Here is an 18,048-nt window from a genome sequence, read left to right on the forward strand (position 1 = left end):
GAAGTCATTCGAGCACATGAGAGGATATCTAAATGATATCTAGAAGTGACTTGTGAGCAGAGTAAGTTGTTTATGCCTGAGATTTGTCAGAGTTGAGATCTTGATGGGATCGATCAATGCTGTAGTGTCGATTGATGTATATCTGAAGGGAGCTGAGTTGGATCTTATCCCCTTAGTAGAGATGAGTTGGTTTTCAAGTCGTCCCTATGACTTGCCGACCAGATAGTCGAGTGGGCTTCTGGCCGAGGGGACAACCAAGTAGATGATCGAGCCGACTATTTGAGGAGTCGTCACGATTTATGAGGGGTCGACTGATCCCGCACTTCGTGTCGGTAAAGATGACTCGTCGCTCGGCGGGTTGATAGATTCGTTCTTGGCTGGGCTTTGGGCCGCCAAGCTGGCTTAGGCCATAGCTCTTTTGAGCCTATGAAGATAGTTTCTCGATATTTTTATCTTTAGATAGCGAATTACCATAATAAAGTTGTTCCGGCTCAAGATCACGATGAGCAACAATACTCAATAGCACTAGAATAGAAGTGTGTTTCACCACCGGAGAAAAAAAAATCTCATTGTAATCCACACTCTCTCTTTGTGCAAACCCCTTAGCCACTAGTCTAGTCTTGTACTTTATACCACCGAGCTCGGAAGAATCCTCCTTTATCTTGTACACCTATTTACAACCAATAGTTTTTCTCCCTACGGGCAATGAGACTACTTCCCATGTTTGGTTTTTCTGAAGAGATTCCATCTCTTCTTCCATCGCAGCCAACCAACTCTCACTATCCATTTCTTGAATAGCTTCTTTGAAGGTGACCGGCTCATCATCCTCTACCCAGAGTGCGTACTCAACTAAATTTACCTGCCCATAGTGCTTCAGAGGCTGGTTTGACCCTAACTTCTGAACTTGCTTGTATGCTCGATTTGGCCTAGTGGAAGCCAAATTGTCTTCGAGCACTGTTATTGTAGTGTATGGAACCTCCTCCTGTTCAAGCTCATCATCACTCCTTTCCCGAGTGTCTCCATGATTTCCCACCTGAACACGACTAGAACCTGGTTGGTCTTTTGGTTATATCTCAATCATCTGGGATTTTGAGGTCCCAACAGTCTCAACACCATCATCCTCGGGTGCCCTAGCTTTTGATAAAGCTATGATAAATTTCTCATCAAAGTTAACATCTTTGTTGATCACGAACTTGAAATCTTCTGTACACCAAAGACGATAGCCTTTTACGCTCTTTGCATACCCCAAGAATATTACCTTCTTGGCCCTCGCGTCAAGCTTTCTCTCGTTAAAGTGATAGTAGGCTGTACATCCAAAAATCCTGAGCTTATCATAATCTACATGCTCCATTGACCATTCCCTATAGGGTACATCACCATCCAGTGTCGAATGTGGAGAACGATTCACTATATAACAAGCTGTAGCAACCACTTCTACCCACCATTCTTTGCCCAAACCAGCATATGATCGCAAACTCATTGTTTTTTCCCGCAATGTACGGTTCAGTCTCTCTACAACTCCATTATGTCGTGGTGTAGACCTGATTGTCCAGTGTCGAGCAATGCCCTTCTGATCACAGAACTTCTTGAAAGCACTATCTTTATACTCTATACCATTATCAGATCTTAGTGTCTTCAATTTTCTGCCTATTCTGTTCTTAATCATTGTTTTTCACTTCTTGAATGTCTCGAATACCTCATTCTTATGCTTAAGAAAATAAACCTAAGCATACCTGGAATGATCATATATAAATGAGATAAAATACCTAGAACCGCCCTTGGAAATTGTCGGAGCCGGACCCCAAACATTTGTATGCATATAGTCTAACATACCTCTGCTCTTGTGCTTGCTTTTCAAGAACTAGACCTTGTGCACCTTTCCGTATACACAATTCTCGTAAAAATCCATGCAAGGTTTCTTCATGTTCTTCAGCAAACCTTCCTTACCAAGCAGATCTAGACCCTTCTCTGACATGTGCCCAAGCCGCCTATGCTATAATCGAGTGTGCTCACTTGGGTCTCTATCACTTCCATCAGTTTCTAACCGCTGCATCTCCTGTCATTGTCGTACCCGAGAGAGTATATAGGTTACCGTGATGAATGCCCTTCCTCACTACCAGGGAACATCGAACAACCTTCTTCACTCCGTTCTCTGTAACTATCTTGCAGCCACCGGAGTCTAAAGCACCAACTGAGATAGGATTCTTCCGCAAGTCGGGAACATACCTCACATCCATCAGGGTTCTGACCACTCCATCATGGATCTTGATTTTGATATCATCGAGCCCCACCGTTTTACAAGCATGATTATTCCTCATCAATATAGTTCCACCATCAATGCTCCTATAGGCAACAAATTACTTCCTATTTGGACACATATTGTAAGAGCAATCTGAATTAAGAATCCACTTACCGGACGTATCTTCACCACACGTAATGGTGTAGCATTCTTTTTGGCTCCCTTCCTCAGAGACATAACTCGCCTCTTCTTTGTCTTCTCTTCTCTAGGTCTTATTGTTGTTCTTCTTCCCACCTACTCTCTTGTTAGGACAGTCAACCTTAAAATGCCCAAGCTCACCGTATTTGAAACACAGTCTTCCTGCAAGAGGTCTCGATTTCGATCTAGATTTTCCTCCCTTGCCTTTTCCTCGCTCATTATCCCTTCCTCTTACAAACAATTCATGTGCTTGCACCTTGTTACCACTAGTAGCCATGTCACTAGTTGTAATTTTTTAAAGATCATCCACTAGAAGCGACGTTCTAGTCTCATCCATCTTCAAATTGTCACCTACAAGCATCAATGTTTGTACCAGGTTCTCTTAAGACTTCGGTAAAGAAAGAAGTAGTAGAAGTACTTAATCCTCGTCTTCTACTGTCATATCGATGTCCTTTAAATCCGATGTGATCCTATCGAACTTGTTGATGTATTCTCGGATTGATGATCCTTCCTTCATTTTGTAAGTATACAATTTGGATTTCAAGTAGATCCGATTTGTTAGACGCTTCGTCATGAAGATACTCTTTAACTTTGACCACACACCCGCAACCGTTTTCTCTCCATCCACCAAGAAAGCTACATCTCTCTCAAGGCATAGGAAAATCAATGATCGTGCTTCGAGATCTAATTCTTCTTAATCCTCATCAGACATATCTTTGTGCTTCTTTTCTTTTCCTACCAAAACCTTGTGTAATTTTTGTGAAATCAACGAGTTTTTTATTTGCATCCTCCAATAGGAAAATCATTCTTCTCATTGAATTTTTCGATCTCATATTTTCCCACTTTAACCATTTTACTGGTAAAGGCCATTCTCCGCTTGTTTTAATTAGTAAACCACTTCTCTTAGGAATTTTAACAAATACATTGTGTCCACCACACAATAACTAAGCACCACCTCAAATCGGAAGTTCTACCACCACCAATCTGATCAAGGGACTCTGATACCAATTGTTGTGGGGCTGACACGCCCACCTCGCCGCGGAAGCGAATCGCCTTGAGAGAAAGCCCTGGCTTTTGTTTTTACAAAACACAAGCCAATTTTGATATTTATGTTTCACGATGGAAACAAGAACAGAAGTAATATATCTCAGCAAAGTGAGATATACACTCTTCTCAATATCAGATCTAGGTCTGAATATCGAGGAAACCAACAAGGAATAGCCAACACACAGAAAACAATAAAAATACGAGATTTACGTGGTTTGGCAAACTTGCTTACGTCCACGGGGAGGGGTGAAGGGAGATTCTACTATGAAGGAGAACACCGATGACTTGCACAACCAGCAAGCTCGTCCCAAAGAGAAGATGCTTCGATTTTACCTAAAAAACTGACCTCTTTCTTGTACAATCGCTCCAAGTTCTCACTCTTTTCTCTCATCAAGATCTCACCTTTTTAGATCTAAAAAACTCTCTGCGTAGCCGCCTAAAACCTCAGAAAACCTTCTAGGAAACTCTAGGAATGAGTTCCTATTTATACCCAAAGAATTAGACCCGAAAACAGGCCCAAAAACCACATCTGAAAAATCCCGTCAGCTGTCTCAGAGCCCGCGCGAGACACACTCGCTCCGGCGAGACACCCGACTGTTCACATGATCAATTCATATAGAACTAGATGATAGATGTAGAAACCAACTTTAAAAAAACATTTTGAAATCATTTTTTTAGAAAATTTCAACAGATTAATAGTGAATTTTTTTTACTGGATTAATTGTGAATACATCTATATATGATTAAGTTTACTAGAATGATGTAAGTGTAATTTGTATTTAGCTGTAAGAGTAGTTGTCGATAATAGGGAAGATCACGAATTTGACCTACACCAATTACTTTTGGGAAAGTTTCTTCCGTATGGATGGTCATTTTCTTATTCAACTATATAAACGAAGTATATAAATGAAGTATGATAGGCATAGGAACCATTATTTAGACAATTTAACAAGCTCAACATGAAAAAAAAATCTTTGCATGACGTGACATACACCAAGTTAAATTTAGAAAAACTTCCTTTTGTGCATAAATGATGACCACTATCTGTTTTATTAATTTAAAAAATATGAAAGAAATAACTCTTCAAGTTTGAACAAAAATAACAAGCTCTTTCTCAAGATATTTGTGCATATGCAACTGCAAGTTTACTTGAATGATACTGAGAAGAACTTGTATTTAGCTGTGAGAGTGCTTGTTAGATAATAGGAAAACTATCTAACCTATTGAATATTTGTTAGGAGTGATTCAAATTCTTATCATTGAATAGGATATACAATTCAATTAGAATCTCTATTCGCTATGCCTAGTATCAAGATAAGGACAAAAGAGTTTGTTTATTTTATTAAGATTTAGATTCTGATCTTATAGAATTTGTGGCTAGCGACAACTCTTATCGTTAGTCTATATAAATATAGTAGAAGCTTTTTGATGAGGATCACAACATCAAGAGAAAGAATAGATAGTTCTTTATTAAGTCTGTAGCTAATTGACTATCTATTTTTTTTCTACATTTTTGAGATCTGTTGATGTCAGTTATCAAGCAGGGTGTTTGTGTGATGATTTATGGAATGCTTAAGATACTCTTAACTCTTTTTGATGAGTGATTCTGGGGCTCGTTGTTTTTCCCTGCACATGAAGGAACTCATAAAAGGGCGGAGTTTGGTTCTTCGGTTATTCCTCCGATGATCAAGTCAGTGTTTTAAGCTTGAGTGGAGAAGTAATATATAGTTAGTTCTTAGTTACGTAAAAAGACTAGAGAGCATTACCTCATACAGTGCCGCTTCTTTTATAGCGGGTTTGAGGGTCAAGAAGGTAATTTAGGCCGAGTCCAACTAGGCGGCTGAGTCGGTAGGCATGTGCTATGTGTCGGTTGCTGAATGAGGTGAGTCACCTGGTCATTTATTGTGGGAATGACAGTAGGTGCTTAGTGCTGACTGGGTCCCATGAGTCATAAAGACTATGGAGGCTAGGGTAATGATGATGTTGTCAGCGCAGTTAATGCAAGAGTAGTCGATTGTCTAGGGGTTCGAGATAACTGTCATCTTTCGACTCCTCAGGTCCAGGGCCAAGAAATACCACCTTTTAACTCAGTTACGCGAGATGTCGGATGAACAATGGGCTGAGTCGTATCACTGATGGCTAATTGAGATGTTGGACGAATAGTACCGCCTTTTGACTCGGTTACGCGAGATGTCGATCAACTAAGTCGGCTGTGCCGAGTAGGATATTATCCTGATTTTGAATTAGTTTGGTTATGCAGAGTGTAAGACACGTGTCGACTTCTCTGTGGAGATTAATATTTAGTATTTTTAGGGGTTATATAACAAGATCGTATTCGACCATCTAATGACATCATTAAGCATTGAGAGGGGATCTGCATGCTGAAGCAACAGGTTCAGGAGGTTCTTGATTTGACTCTCTATTTGATTAACTTCATAGTTGTTAAAGATTGTTAGAGAGATCAAGTGCTTTCTAGGGTGTGATTTAAGATTGAAGGATTGAGAAATATCTATATTGTATTTCACACAATTTAGTAAAACCATTTAAAAATATTATTTGTGCTCTTAATATTACTTGTGCCTTGGTGTGAATGATATTAATTTATTTCTTAGGATTTGTCATAACGATATTGATGGCCGATAACGATCTTATTGATTCTCAAAGAAACTATATGATAGATTTAGAAACTATTATCTAGATAAACTTAATAAGCTCGTTACTTGCGGCCAGCACAATAATAGTAGCAATAATACAGCAGCAGTAGCAACATCAGTTACAACAACAATAGTAAAAAAAACAGTAAACAAACAAATAATGACTATATGAATCAAACAGGTGTACAAAGGGTTGGAAGAATTGTATTAAAAAAATGCAATTTCATGAACAAGAAAAAAAGAAAAAGAAAAACAATTTGGCATGTGGGGGTGCAACTAGGGGTGAGCATAGTTCGGTTCAAATCGAACAAACCAACCGAACCGGCCAAAATTTAACAGTTCGGTTTGATTTTTATTAGAGTTCGGTTCGGGTCAGGTCGAAGTTTTTTTTACCCGAACCGACCAAACGATTGAATTATATTATCCATTCTAATTACTATTTATATCCGCTTAAACCCGACCCATTATAGTTCATATAGAGTTACTTCTCTGCAGCTTGATATTTTTCTCTCACGCGACCTGATTGCGATGAATTACCCCAACAATAGTGTCCTCTCCAATTCTAGGGCTTTTTTATTATCTCTAGTTCTTTATCCCTCTATATTACATATCCGCTTCTTCTCCTTTGGATCAATCTATTTTGGAGGTAAGAAACTTAAACCATTATGTTGATTCTAACCTATTCATGATTTTTCTCCTCGATTGATACATTTTGGGAATAGACTTCTCTTCGGATCGGACTTATAATTCTATAGAAACTATACCCAACATCCAAGTTATTACTTATTTTTTATTTACTTTGTCTATCAGATTGAGATCACTTTAATTCTTTATGTAAGTTTTCTCTAAAAAAATTTATGTAATCTTTGGTAGGAATAAGACTTTGATTTCTACATCTAATATTCAGTAGCATTTAATAGATTATGAATTTTAATAAATTGAAGTGTAAGAGACTTCTTTCTTCGTCAACAGATTAGAGATGGAATTGAATTTGAACATAACATTTGTACCTAAGTGAAAACCAAATAAACCGACCTGAACCGACTCGAACCGACTTGAATCGGTTCACTTCGTTTTTGAATGATAGGCAGTTCAGTTCGGTTTGGCCAAATTTGGTCAAAAACCAAACCGACTGACCGATTGCACAACCCTAGATGCAACAAAAAATTTAAAAGGTAAAAAAGAATAACCATTTAGACTAACAAGTAGTGAAATAGTAGTGCCTCAATAACCAGATTGGTATTAAAATTATTTTCGGCGATAACAAGACATTTAAACTTACACGATGAGACAAATAAGCCCAAAAATAAATTTCTCGGTCAACTTTTCCGGCGACGACTCATATAGGGGTATATTTTTAAACAATTATAGGGGTTATTTTAAATTAGGCCAACTTTTCTCAACCAATTTTTCTCGGCCAACTTACAAGACGTCACATGATGCTTATGTGACATATTTAGGATAACATGACAACTTTAGTTAGCCTAATTTAAACAATTATAGGGGTATATTTTTAAATTAGTGCAAAAGCAAAGAGGAGTATTTTTATCTGGGAACTTCTTCTCCTTCTTCTATCAAATTAGGGTTCTCCATTGTTTGAGAACATGAAATCCTTAAGCTCAAGCAATGAAGAACCACCAATTTTAAGGATGAAGGAGTCCCAACATTTAAAAAAAATCCATCTTTTTTTAATCTAATTTGAAAATCTCTCATTCTAATGGGTTGAATTAGACTAACTACAGTTCCCACGTCATCATAAACATGTCACCTGAGCGCATGTGGCAGATTACCTGAATGGTCGTCAGAAAAATAACCTGAAAATTTATTTTTGGATTTATTTGTCTCATCGTACAAGTTTAAATAACTTGTTATTGCCGGAGATAAATTTAATACATTGTTAGTAACGGGATACTTCTTTGAATGCTAATCTCTTAATTTAGCCATACATATGCATAGTAACAGGCTAACAACGAACGTTGAATGGGCCTCGAGAAATTATCACATACCTTATAAAATGGGCTATAGGCTTCATTGACTATGAATGGTCCTCCAGAAACAAACAAAGCTCATGGCCCAAAAATACGTATGTAACGACGTATTCGTGCCCTCAGTACATACACACACAAAACTAATTTATAAACTGGGAATTTAGATCTTAGACATCACATATTCAATAATTTTCTGCTAGTCCCTCATATTAATGAAATTGATTATTAATCCCCATGGGATTTTGCAAATAGGTCCCTCTAGTTAACTCACGTCCATCAAATCTAATGATTCGAGAAAAAGTTTACATTTTACCCTTCAATTATACTCACTAACTATTGCTTAATTTGTTTAGTAATCCCACACCTGTTATAAAAGAATCAACCCATTGAGATCATCCTCTTCTATTGTTGAAAAAACTATTTTTATCCATTTCCGAGCTTCCTAGCAGTCATATCCCCTCTAAAATGTATGTAATTCTCTAACTGAGGGGAAATTTGGTTACTAAGGGTGTTAGGTTAGGAGTTAATCTAACCGTGATTTGAAATTTTAATTGAAGATCTATATAAAAGGGATCAATTTGCATAACCCCATGTGATTTGAGGGATTAATAATCAATTTTAAAGATTTGAAAAAGTAATATGAAAATTTTGAAGATGAGTGGGACTAAGATCTAAAAAATTATAAATTACAGGGTTTTAGCCCGCCGTCTCCAAATTAGGGTTTTAGCTTCCCCATTCCCCTCTCTCTCTCTCTCTCTCTCTCAAACCCTAGCTCCGGCGATGAACTTCCGCTTCCAGAATCTTCTCGGCGCTCCGTATCGCGGCGGAAACGTGGTGGTCGCCGAGGACGCGACCTTACTGTCACCGGTCGGTAACCGCGTCTCCTCCACCGACCTCCTCAAATCCCAAACCCTAACCCTGCCCATCGAATCCGCCTCAAACATCTCCCGCATCGCCATCTCTCCGGACGGCGTATTCCTCCTCGCCGTCGCCGCCGCGCCGTCCTCCACCGCATCACCTTCAAAAACCCCGCCACCGCCGTCGAGTTCAGCCCTAATGGAGCCCTAATCGCCGTGGGCGTTGGTAAGCTTGTTCAGATTTGGAGGTCACCGGGCTTTAAGAAAGAGTTCTTTTCGTTTCAGTTGGAGAGGACGTTTCCTGATTGTGCGGCGACAGTCACTTCGTTGAATTGGAGTCCCGATTCGAAGTATTTGCTCGCTGGATCCAAGGATTTGACGGTGAGGTTGTTTTCTTTGGATAAATCGAAGGAGGGGAGAAGGCCGTTCGTATTTTCGGGGCACAGAGAGGCGATTGTGGGTGCATTCTTCTCTCTTGATAAGAAGAGTGGCAAAGTTGTCAGGGTTTACTCAGTTTCGAGAGATGGAGCTATTTTTACATGGAATTTGGATCAAAGTTCTGATTTTGATGAGCCTCTATCTCCGGGTACGCCAGAACAAGGTGCCTCTATTGATGATTTAGATAATTTTAGCAGAAAAAGGAAGAATTTGGAGGAGAGTGAAATTCTACTGAATAAAAGGAAGTGGGAATTGGCTAAGAAGGACTTGTTCATGCAAGCACCAGCGAGGTTGACTGCTTGTGATTATCACAACGAACTTGATATGGTGGTTGTTGCATTCTCTAATGGGGTTTTCGGATTGTATCAGATGCCTGATTTTGTGTGCATTCACTTGCTTTCAATATCTAGGGAGAAGATAACTACTGCTGTTTTTAATAGGTTGGGGAATTGGTTGACGTTTGGGTGTGCAAAACTTGGGCAGTTGCTTGTTTGGGAGTGGAGATCAGAGAGTTATATCCTTAAGCAGCAGGGGCATTATTTTGATGTAAATTGTGTGTCATATTCTCCGGACTCACAGATGTTGGCTACTGGAGCGGACGATAATAAAGTCAAGGTAATGTGCTTCTTTGATTAACAAATTTTGCAAACAGAATTATTCTACTATGATTAATTTGTTGACAGTATCCTAAACTTCGTGAATAGATGCAAACTATCAATGAAAACATCATGGACTCATGCAATTTATAAGTAATGTTAAAAGCATTTAATCAAGATGTATCTAATTTGTTGCCACTTCATGAGGTGATTTATTGGTAATTTCGTGGTTCGTGCCATTGAACAAGAGCTTACATACACTCTTGTCCCCCCTCTTTAATTTTGTCAACAAATCTCTGCCTTGATAGGAATGTAATGTCATTAGGTGTTCTTGTACCTCTTGTCTTAGTGCTTAGTGCATTTACTCTTATGGCTTGTATCGATATTTTTTATGTTCATCTCTCTATAGAAATTCTGAAGGGGCGTTTAAGAAATCTTGATGACAGAACAAGTTATGAGAGTTATTGAGGAATTGCATTAACCAGTATGCCTTAAGTTAAAAGGAGTACTAAACTATTGATGTAAAATAACAATGAGGCTGTGGAGAAAGAAGATAGGTTAGGGGGGAAAGAAGAGAACCAGTTATCAAGAAGGACCTATCATTCAAGATTAATAAATAACTTGGAAGTCTTTGAAGCTTCTCCTTACTATTTCAAAATTGTGAAAATTCTGAGTTTTTTGTTAATAAAATAGCTGCGTAATTTCATATTGCTGAAGCTGACATCTCAATTCTCATATGAAAAAAAAGATGTTATATAATTGTACGAGAACAATTGCTATCAAAAGAATTCTTGTCGAATGATGTTTTTCTTGGCATATTTTCCTTGGGCTACACTGATACTCAAAATCAAACCTTTATTTTTATGTATGACAGGTCTGGACAGTTTCATCAGGCTTTTGTTTTGTAACATTCTCTGAGCATACTAATGCTGTCACTGCAGTCCACTTCATGGCTAATAACCATTGTCTTCTGAGTGCCTCACTGGATGGAACGGTTCGAGCATGGGATTTGTTTCGTTACCGGAATTTTAGAACATTTACTACTCCTACACCCAGGCAGTTTGTTGCATTGGCTTCAGACCAGAGTGGTGAAATAATTTGTGCTGGGACACTGGATTCTTTTGAGGTATTTGATATATTAATCTGTGTGTTTTAGTTATGCTCATAAGCTTTTCTTTTGTCTTGTCTTGACAGTTTCATGTTATTTTGGGTTTCAGATTTTTGTTTGGTCAATGAAGACTGGCCGTCTATTAGATATTCTTAGCGGTCATGAAGGACCAGTTCATGGTTTGATGTTTTCGCCTACAAATGTAAGTAAACTCCCTTTCTTTCTTTTTGTTGTTTAAAAAGATAAAATTGCATGTTGAATATCATTTTAGATTGTACTCATCTTATTTAGCTAATTTTATTTATCTTTTGCTTAGATATATAATTCATGCTTTGTTATTTTTTATGCATATTATACAAACCGAATGTTTCCTTATGTCACATTTGTATATATGTATGTGTGTTGTTCATGTATGTATGTTTGTACATTACCTCTTTTAGCAAAAGACTGAAGTGGTGCAATAAACCTACTCCGGTTGACTAGCAGGGCGAGTCTCACTACTAGTCTATGTTTTTGTTATTCAGAAGAATGAGTTATCATCTCGTACACATTTGTTCTCATTTATAAATATAATGGATTTTCTGTCTCATGGAGAGCTCATTCCTTTTCTTTGCCTTTTCTCTTCAGGCTATTCTAGCTTCATCATCATGGGACAAAACTGTTAGGTTGTGGGATGTTTTTGAGGGGAAAGGTGCAGTGGAGACCTTTCCGCATACACATGATGTACTCACAGTGGTGTATCGTCCGGATGGAAAGCAGCTAGCTTGCAGTACACTAGATGGTCAAATTCACTTTTGGGATCCTATAGATGGTGTAGTAATGTACACAATTGAGGGTCGTAGGGATATTGCAGGAGGACGACTCATGACAGATAGAAGGTCAGCAGCCAATTCCAGTTCAGGCAAATATTTTACAACTCTGTGCTACTCTGCTGATGGGAGCTATATTTTAGCTGGAGGAAGCAGTAAATACATATGCATGTATGACATTGCAGACCAGGTCAGGCATCTCTCTTGTCTTCGTTTCTACTGTGTTAAATTTGTGTACTCTGCAGTAAATTTCCTTAATCAGTATATTTATTTTCTGTCCTTTTATTTAGGAAGCAATTGCCTTGAAGTTCTTCAGCAGTTCAATAAGATTGTAAACAGAGCTTAGTCACTTACACAATCTCCTCAAATATATTTGACCTTTAGTTATTTTTATATTTCGAGCCAGTCAATTTATTTATGGTTTACATGTGGTTTCTAATAATTTTTTGGAAATCGTTTCTCACAAATAATTTGTTTTCATTAGTCTAGTTGGAAGCTACCCGTCCTGAGGAATATCTCTTGGACATGGTATATATTAAATCCTGATTAGTGGGTAAAACACCTCGCAGCCAGACGTTAAATTTGATTTGATTTGATTTTCCTTTAAGATGCATAGACCTGATGGCTATCGGCCAAACCAACTGTCCCCCAATCACACATAAAGAAACAAATCGAACTAACAAAAGGGATATCTTTTCAAATGTAGGTAAGTTGGGTTCCCCTTGGGTGCTAGGTCATCAATCTTCTTCAATATAAGAATTCAAGATGCATAACCAATTCTCTCTCTAGGATCATTGCATCTCTTATAGGCTTTGATTATATACACCATTGTTGATTCTAATTTTGGTCTTCTGGTTTTCTAATTGCATGTTTCAAAGTCGCATGATGTTTCTGAATAACAGTAGAAAACATGTTAGTGATGTCACTAGGAAATATGACAGTCATGTATGAGCGACCGGTGTACTTTTTCGGTTTTTCATTATTCATTTGAAAAAAAAAGCTATGGAACTCAGGTTTATATGGATTTTCTACTTAGTCCTTTTTTATAGATTCATTGCGACACAATTTGTAACTCGGAGAAATTGCACTGTTGTATTTCTAGTGGATTAACTGAGACCTGGATTTTTTTTTTCTATAAAAAATATCTCATGTGGCTATTGCAAATTGCATTGGAAGATGACCACTCTGAATGAAACATCTGTGTGGAATCAGCGCTTTTTTCCTCTTTATCCCATGAAGCCCTAACTGTTCTATTCTTGCAATTTTATAATTGTTAATGCGGAATGCTAGAAGGTAGTTACTCAAGTGCTTTAAATTATTAACTATTAACTTCAATGCTATTGCTTCAGGTCTTGCTCCGCAGATTTCAAATTACACGAAATCTCTCTTTGGATGGAGTTCTCGACTTTCTGAATTCTAAGAATATGACAGATGCTGGTCCACTGGATTTAATTGATGATGAAGATAGTGATGGCGAAGAAGGTATCACTAAGCAAACAAGAGATACATTGGGATATGATCTACCTGGGTCGAAACCCAACCGTGGGCGTCCAGTTGTACGCACGAAGTGCTTGAAGATTGCGCCTACTGGAAGATCTTGGGCTGCGGCTACTACTGAAGGAGTTCTAACATACTCTGTAGATGAATCCTTTGTGTTTGATCCTACCGATCTTGACATTGATGTTACACCGGAGGTATGATGATCTTTCTATTCTTGACTATCTTGCTAAAAGCTAGCCCCAACCTATCTGGTTTATGGTCTTAACCGGTTCTTATCTATCCTTCGAGTATGTTAGGTGGTGATAATGCTTTAACCTACGTTAGTAGTAAAATCACTGCCATCTGCATATTGCTGCTTTTGTACTTAGAGATTTTCCAGGCCTTCAAAGAATTTTGCCCCTGGTATCCACAGCTTAGTGGATCATGTACCTGTGTGCAATATCTGTTATAGGAGTACATGTTGTATTTTCTAGGTTTATTGTCTTCTATAACAAGGAATTTCAAGCTTTCAACTTAATGTTACATATGCGAACTCAATGACAGGCTGCCTTAAACTCAAAAAAAAACCTTCTCCATCAATATTGATCCATGATATTTGGAATGCTAAGGCTAAAACAATCTTTAAGATTATTTCCAATGTTGCTTTGATATATGTATTGTTTGGCACCGGAGATTAACATAGTGCATTTGTGCAAGAGTATGGGTTTGATGTGTAGTCCTGGATGCATATTCATGGGTGCATCAGAAGAGTGTGAGGTAAATAGGACTGGTATAGAGTATGAGTTCGAGTATGGGTCATGCAAGAGAGTATTAGTTCGATGTGTAGTCGTGGATAAATATTCATGGGTGCATCGGAAATGTGTGATGTAATAGGACTGATCGAGTGAGTATGGTGTAAAAAAGAGAGAGTGGTATTGTGAGTGGTGTCTTTTCTTCACGCCATGGTGATAATTGTCATAACTTCTTGCATCAGCTAATGCATCATGCGTCATTTTATCACTGTTGTCTTCAACACATACATCACCTTTTCATCTTAATTTTCTATTTTCGTAAGGCTTTATTTGCCTCATAAGGTCTTGTAATATCAATATCTCCAACAAGCTCCTCCTAGAGGTCTCGACCATGTAAGTATGATCCCACACACGTATTATACTAGCTGCAATTGTACATGCTTGGTATTTTGACTATATCAATAGTTTTCATTAGGTTCGTCATTGTACCGTGATACGCATTCTATGGAGCTCATCTTGGCTTGATTTTTCTGGCATTTTGATAGTTGCCTTATTCTAATTTCGCAGTTCATAGCGCCCATGTTCTATTTTGATAGTTTTCGTATTGGCATTTGGATCCTAGTTGACAACCGCACTCTTATTTGTTATCCTCTGAATTAAGAAAATTTTTATTCCTTTACCATATATCTACTATCTAGTCAAAGTGCATATATCTTTAATAGTATGTTTTCATGCTCTGACTTGATTTCTAGAGCTTGCTCCATCAGTGAATATTATGATTGCTGCAACTTGTAAATTAATCAAATGATCCCACAGTAACATCAGTATGTTAACTCGCACAGGCAGTTGAAGTGGCTCTTTCCGAGGGCCAAAAGCAGAGAGCATTAATCCTCAGCCTTCGCCTAAATGAGGACTCTTTAATCAAAAAATGTATATTTTCCGTAAATCCCTCAGATATACCGGTGGTAGCTTCATCCATACCCTTCAAATATTTGCAGAGGTTAATGGAGGCATTTGCTGATCTCTTAGAAAGCTGCCCACATCTGGAATTTAGCCTTCAGTGGTGTCAGGTCTGCTTACTATCTGCAGATTTCTTCAGTGTCATTTACAGGAGGGTGAATCTATTTCACAAATTTAAAAGGGCAGTCTTATTTTGCAGGAGCTTTGTAAAACTCATGGGCATTTCATTCAACAAAATTCCAGAAGTCTTCTACCGGCTCTAAGATCCCTGCAGAAAGCAATTACAAAATTGCACCAAGACATGACAGATATTTGTTCATCTAATGAATATTTGCTTCAGTATCTGTGCGCAACAGGAACCAAAATCTGATGGAAATTTCACCATAGATCAGCAATGAGGTATATTCTTATGAAGATATTTAGATGCTTTCCTAGGCATTTACTTATTTTAGAGTTGATTTTTTTGGATGGTCAATAAGGTAAAATTGAATTCCACATGTTGATTGTTACTGTGTGATTTTTATGGCATTTCATAAACTCTGACAGTGCTGTAAAGTGTATACTTTAATGAGGATGATTATGAAGATTAATTTAGATATAACAAGACGGGTGCAATTGTCACTATCCAACCGTTCGCATTATTTTCTTTGAACGTTTGTGCAGTTGCTTACATGACATGTTTAATAATTGCTTATTTTGAGAAAATGATTATTATTGCTTACATTCTTCCGTACTGTTTCACCGCGGTAATAAACTGATCGCTAGCCATATATGATGAAACTATGGAAATTGAGTGCACATAGTTTTGTGTCCGCTTAGCAGGGGAAAGTCAGAAAAGGATCACCTGCAGCTCACTGCACTCCTACATACACAATCACTTTAGAATTGTCTTTGATTATTCATAAGAGTATTCATAGAAATTTCATATCTAACATTTTTACTTGGGCACAGCCGCATAATTATATTAACCAAGGAATGAGACTGGATCTGATTGGCAATGCATGTGTTATGAAGGTTCATCAGATTTAGTCACATTTTAGTTTGACTTGCAATATGATATGCGTAAACCAGTAGTTTTGCTTTCAAGCTTAGTGAACAAAGAAAAGCCCTTTAATTAAATGTATCTTATAATTCTACTGATGCTGGAATGTGGCTCTTAATCATCATCTGAGAGTATGTAGGTGAATGTCAAATCCTGGTGATGCTACGCAGCATTTTCTGGTTCTAGTTGTGATTTGAACTTTATAAACAAACTTTCTACCTAAGTGAGTGCTTTAATCATTTAACCATGAACCCTTAACAGGGTTTGTCATATATCAATCAGAGTCCAGTTGAAGTGAAATCATTGGGAGTAATCAATGGAACAAGATCAAGGCAACCCTCTATTATCTTTGTGGATCTCAACCTTATGGCTTATCCTAAGTTTTTTAAGTGTATGAGAAATATAACAAGTTACAACGTGTATTGGGGAACATAGCTAGATATTTTTGTAGAATGAGACAAGTCGGATAACTTGATACGGTTATGAGTGAACACACACAGAAAGCTATACGGAGTGTAATATCGAACCTGTTAGTTTTTGTTGTTGGCTTATCAACATGTGAATTTTAATGATAGGTTGATTACATGACATATTCTGGTTTTCCCTGCTACATCTCTAAGTAAGATCTTCAAGACGGTGCTTGGAAGTAAAAATTTATATCAATGGCAAGGAACCAGGGACATCATGTGAAACTATAACCAGAGAGAAGTTTCTTCCTCTCTTCTTTATTGTCCCCAATGGGGGAAAAACTAAATGTCATTACACTGCTTGTGGTTAAACTTGGCACTATGCCTAAGAAAAGGAAGTTGTTACGGAAGGCAAACGGCTCGACGTTGTTTCTGCTACAACTCATACTAATAAACTGGAGGCAGATTATCTCATACGTTGCTCATTCGTTCCTTTCTCTGTTTTATTGTACTTTCAAAATGCTCAGTTAGGCTGTTATGTGGAAATTCTCGTAAGTAGCCTCCACTATTGACAATATATTTAAGAAAATGAATTAATCATTACCATTGTAATCTGGATGCCTGTTTTTGTTCATCTTGCAGATGCTAACTGAGTATGTACTTCAAATTCCGTTCCTTCTCTTACAAGATCCAGATTCCCAATATGATTCCTACAACCAGTGTGAGGACATCTTATGCAGCTTCCATATGTAGTTCTTTACAACTTGTGCAATCATTACAGGATCCGGCATGCTGGCTAATGAATTGACGAGCTTTGGATGTGCTAGGCCAGTGAAAAAGAGAGAGGAAATGCGTTACATTGATTCCGTCCATGACGGTATGCTAGTCTTATTTTGTAATACCAGCTTGATTCTTTGCGTTGGATGCTTCAAGTTAACCATCATCCTTTCATATCCTAACATGCTGCTATGGTATCTATGTGGTACGTGGTTCCGAGCACCGAGTCTAGCCTATGGATCGTATTCCTTTTGCTTAGCACAATTCGCAGAATGTGTATGTTTATTAAGTATCTGACTCAACCTCTATCTTTATATTCTGTTTGAAATTTCTACTCTGTTCTGCATTTATACGTTCCGTGGAAGGAGCAACGTCGTGTTTGTAGTCTGTGAGTGTAATATAATAATTATTATATATATATTTTAAAAATGGTGCTGTCAATTTTCTTTTCCTTGCTTTTTTGTGAGCAACAACTTGTTTAGTATCTCTAAGAATGGTGCATATTCCAATTAACGGGTTGGAATTAATTAAGGGAGCGTTTGGTAACCGTGACGTTTTTACCCTTTTTTTTAACGAAAACAAAGAAACGCGTTTGGCAACCGGGGCGTTTTTTTACTTATTCCTTTACAAAATCTAAACGTTAAACACTTTTCTTAAAACACTAAAAATGTGTTTTAAGATTTTGTTTTTCATCTAC

General features: G+C 37.7%; 1 protein-coding gene across 1 annotated transcript; it reads left to right on the top strand.

The window, feature by feature from the left end:
* LOC109840901 (periodic tryptophan protein 2 homolog) lies at positions 8,830–17,775 on the top strand. The gene is given in 9 exon segments (XM_020409728.1): positions 8,830–9,114; positions 9,117–10,036; positions 10,892–11,143; positions 11,235–11,327; positions 11,753–12,124; positions 13,284–13,628; positions 15,008–15,235; positions 15,325–15,524; positions 17,217–17,775. Coding segments are annotated over 8 exon segments (2,589 nt in total). The 5' UTR covers positions 8,830–8,906; the 3' UTR covers positions 15,496–15,524; positions 17,217–17,775.

Source organism: Asparagus officinalis, chromosome 5 (genome assembly GCF_001876935.1).
Source record: "Asparagus officinalis chromosome 5, Aspof.V1, whole genome shotgun sequence".
In the NCBI taxonomy this organism is placed as follows: Eukaryota; Viridiplantae; Streptophyta; class Magnoliopsida; order Asparagales; family Asparagaceae; genus Asparagus; species Asparagus officinalis.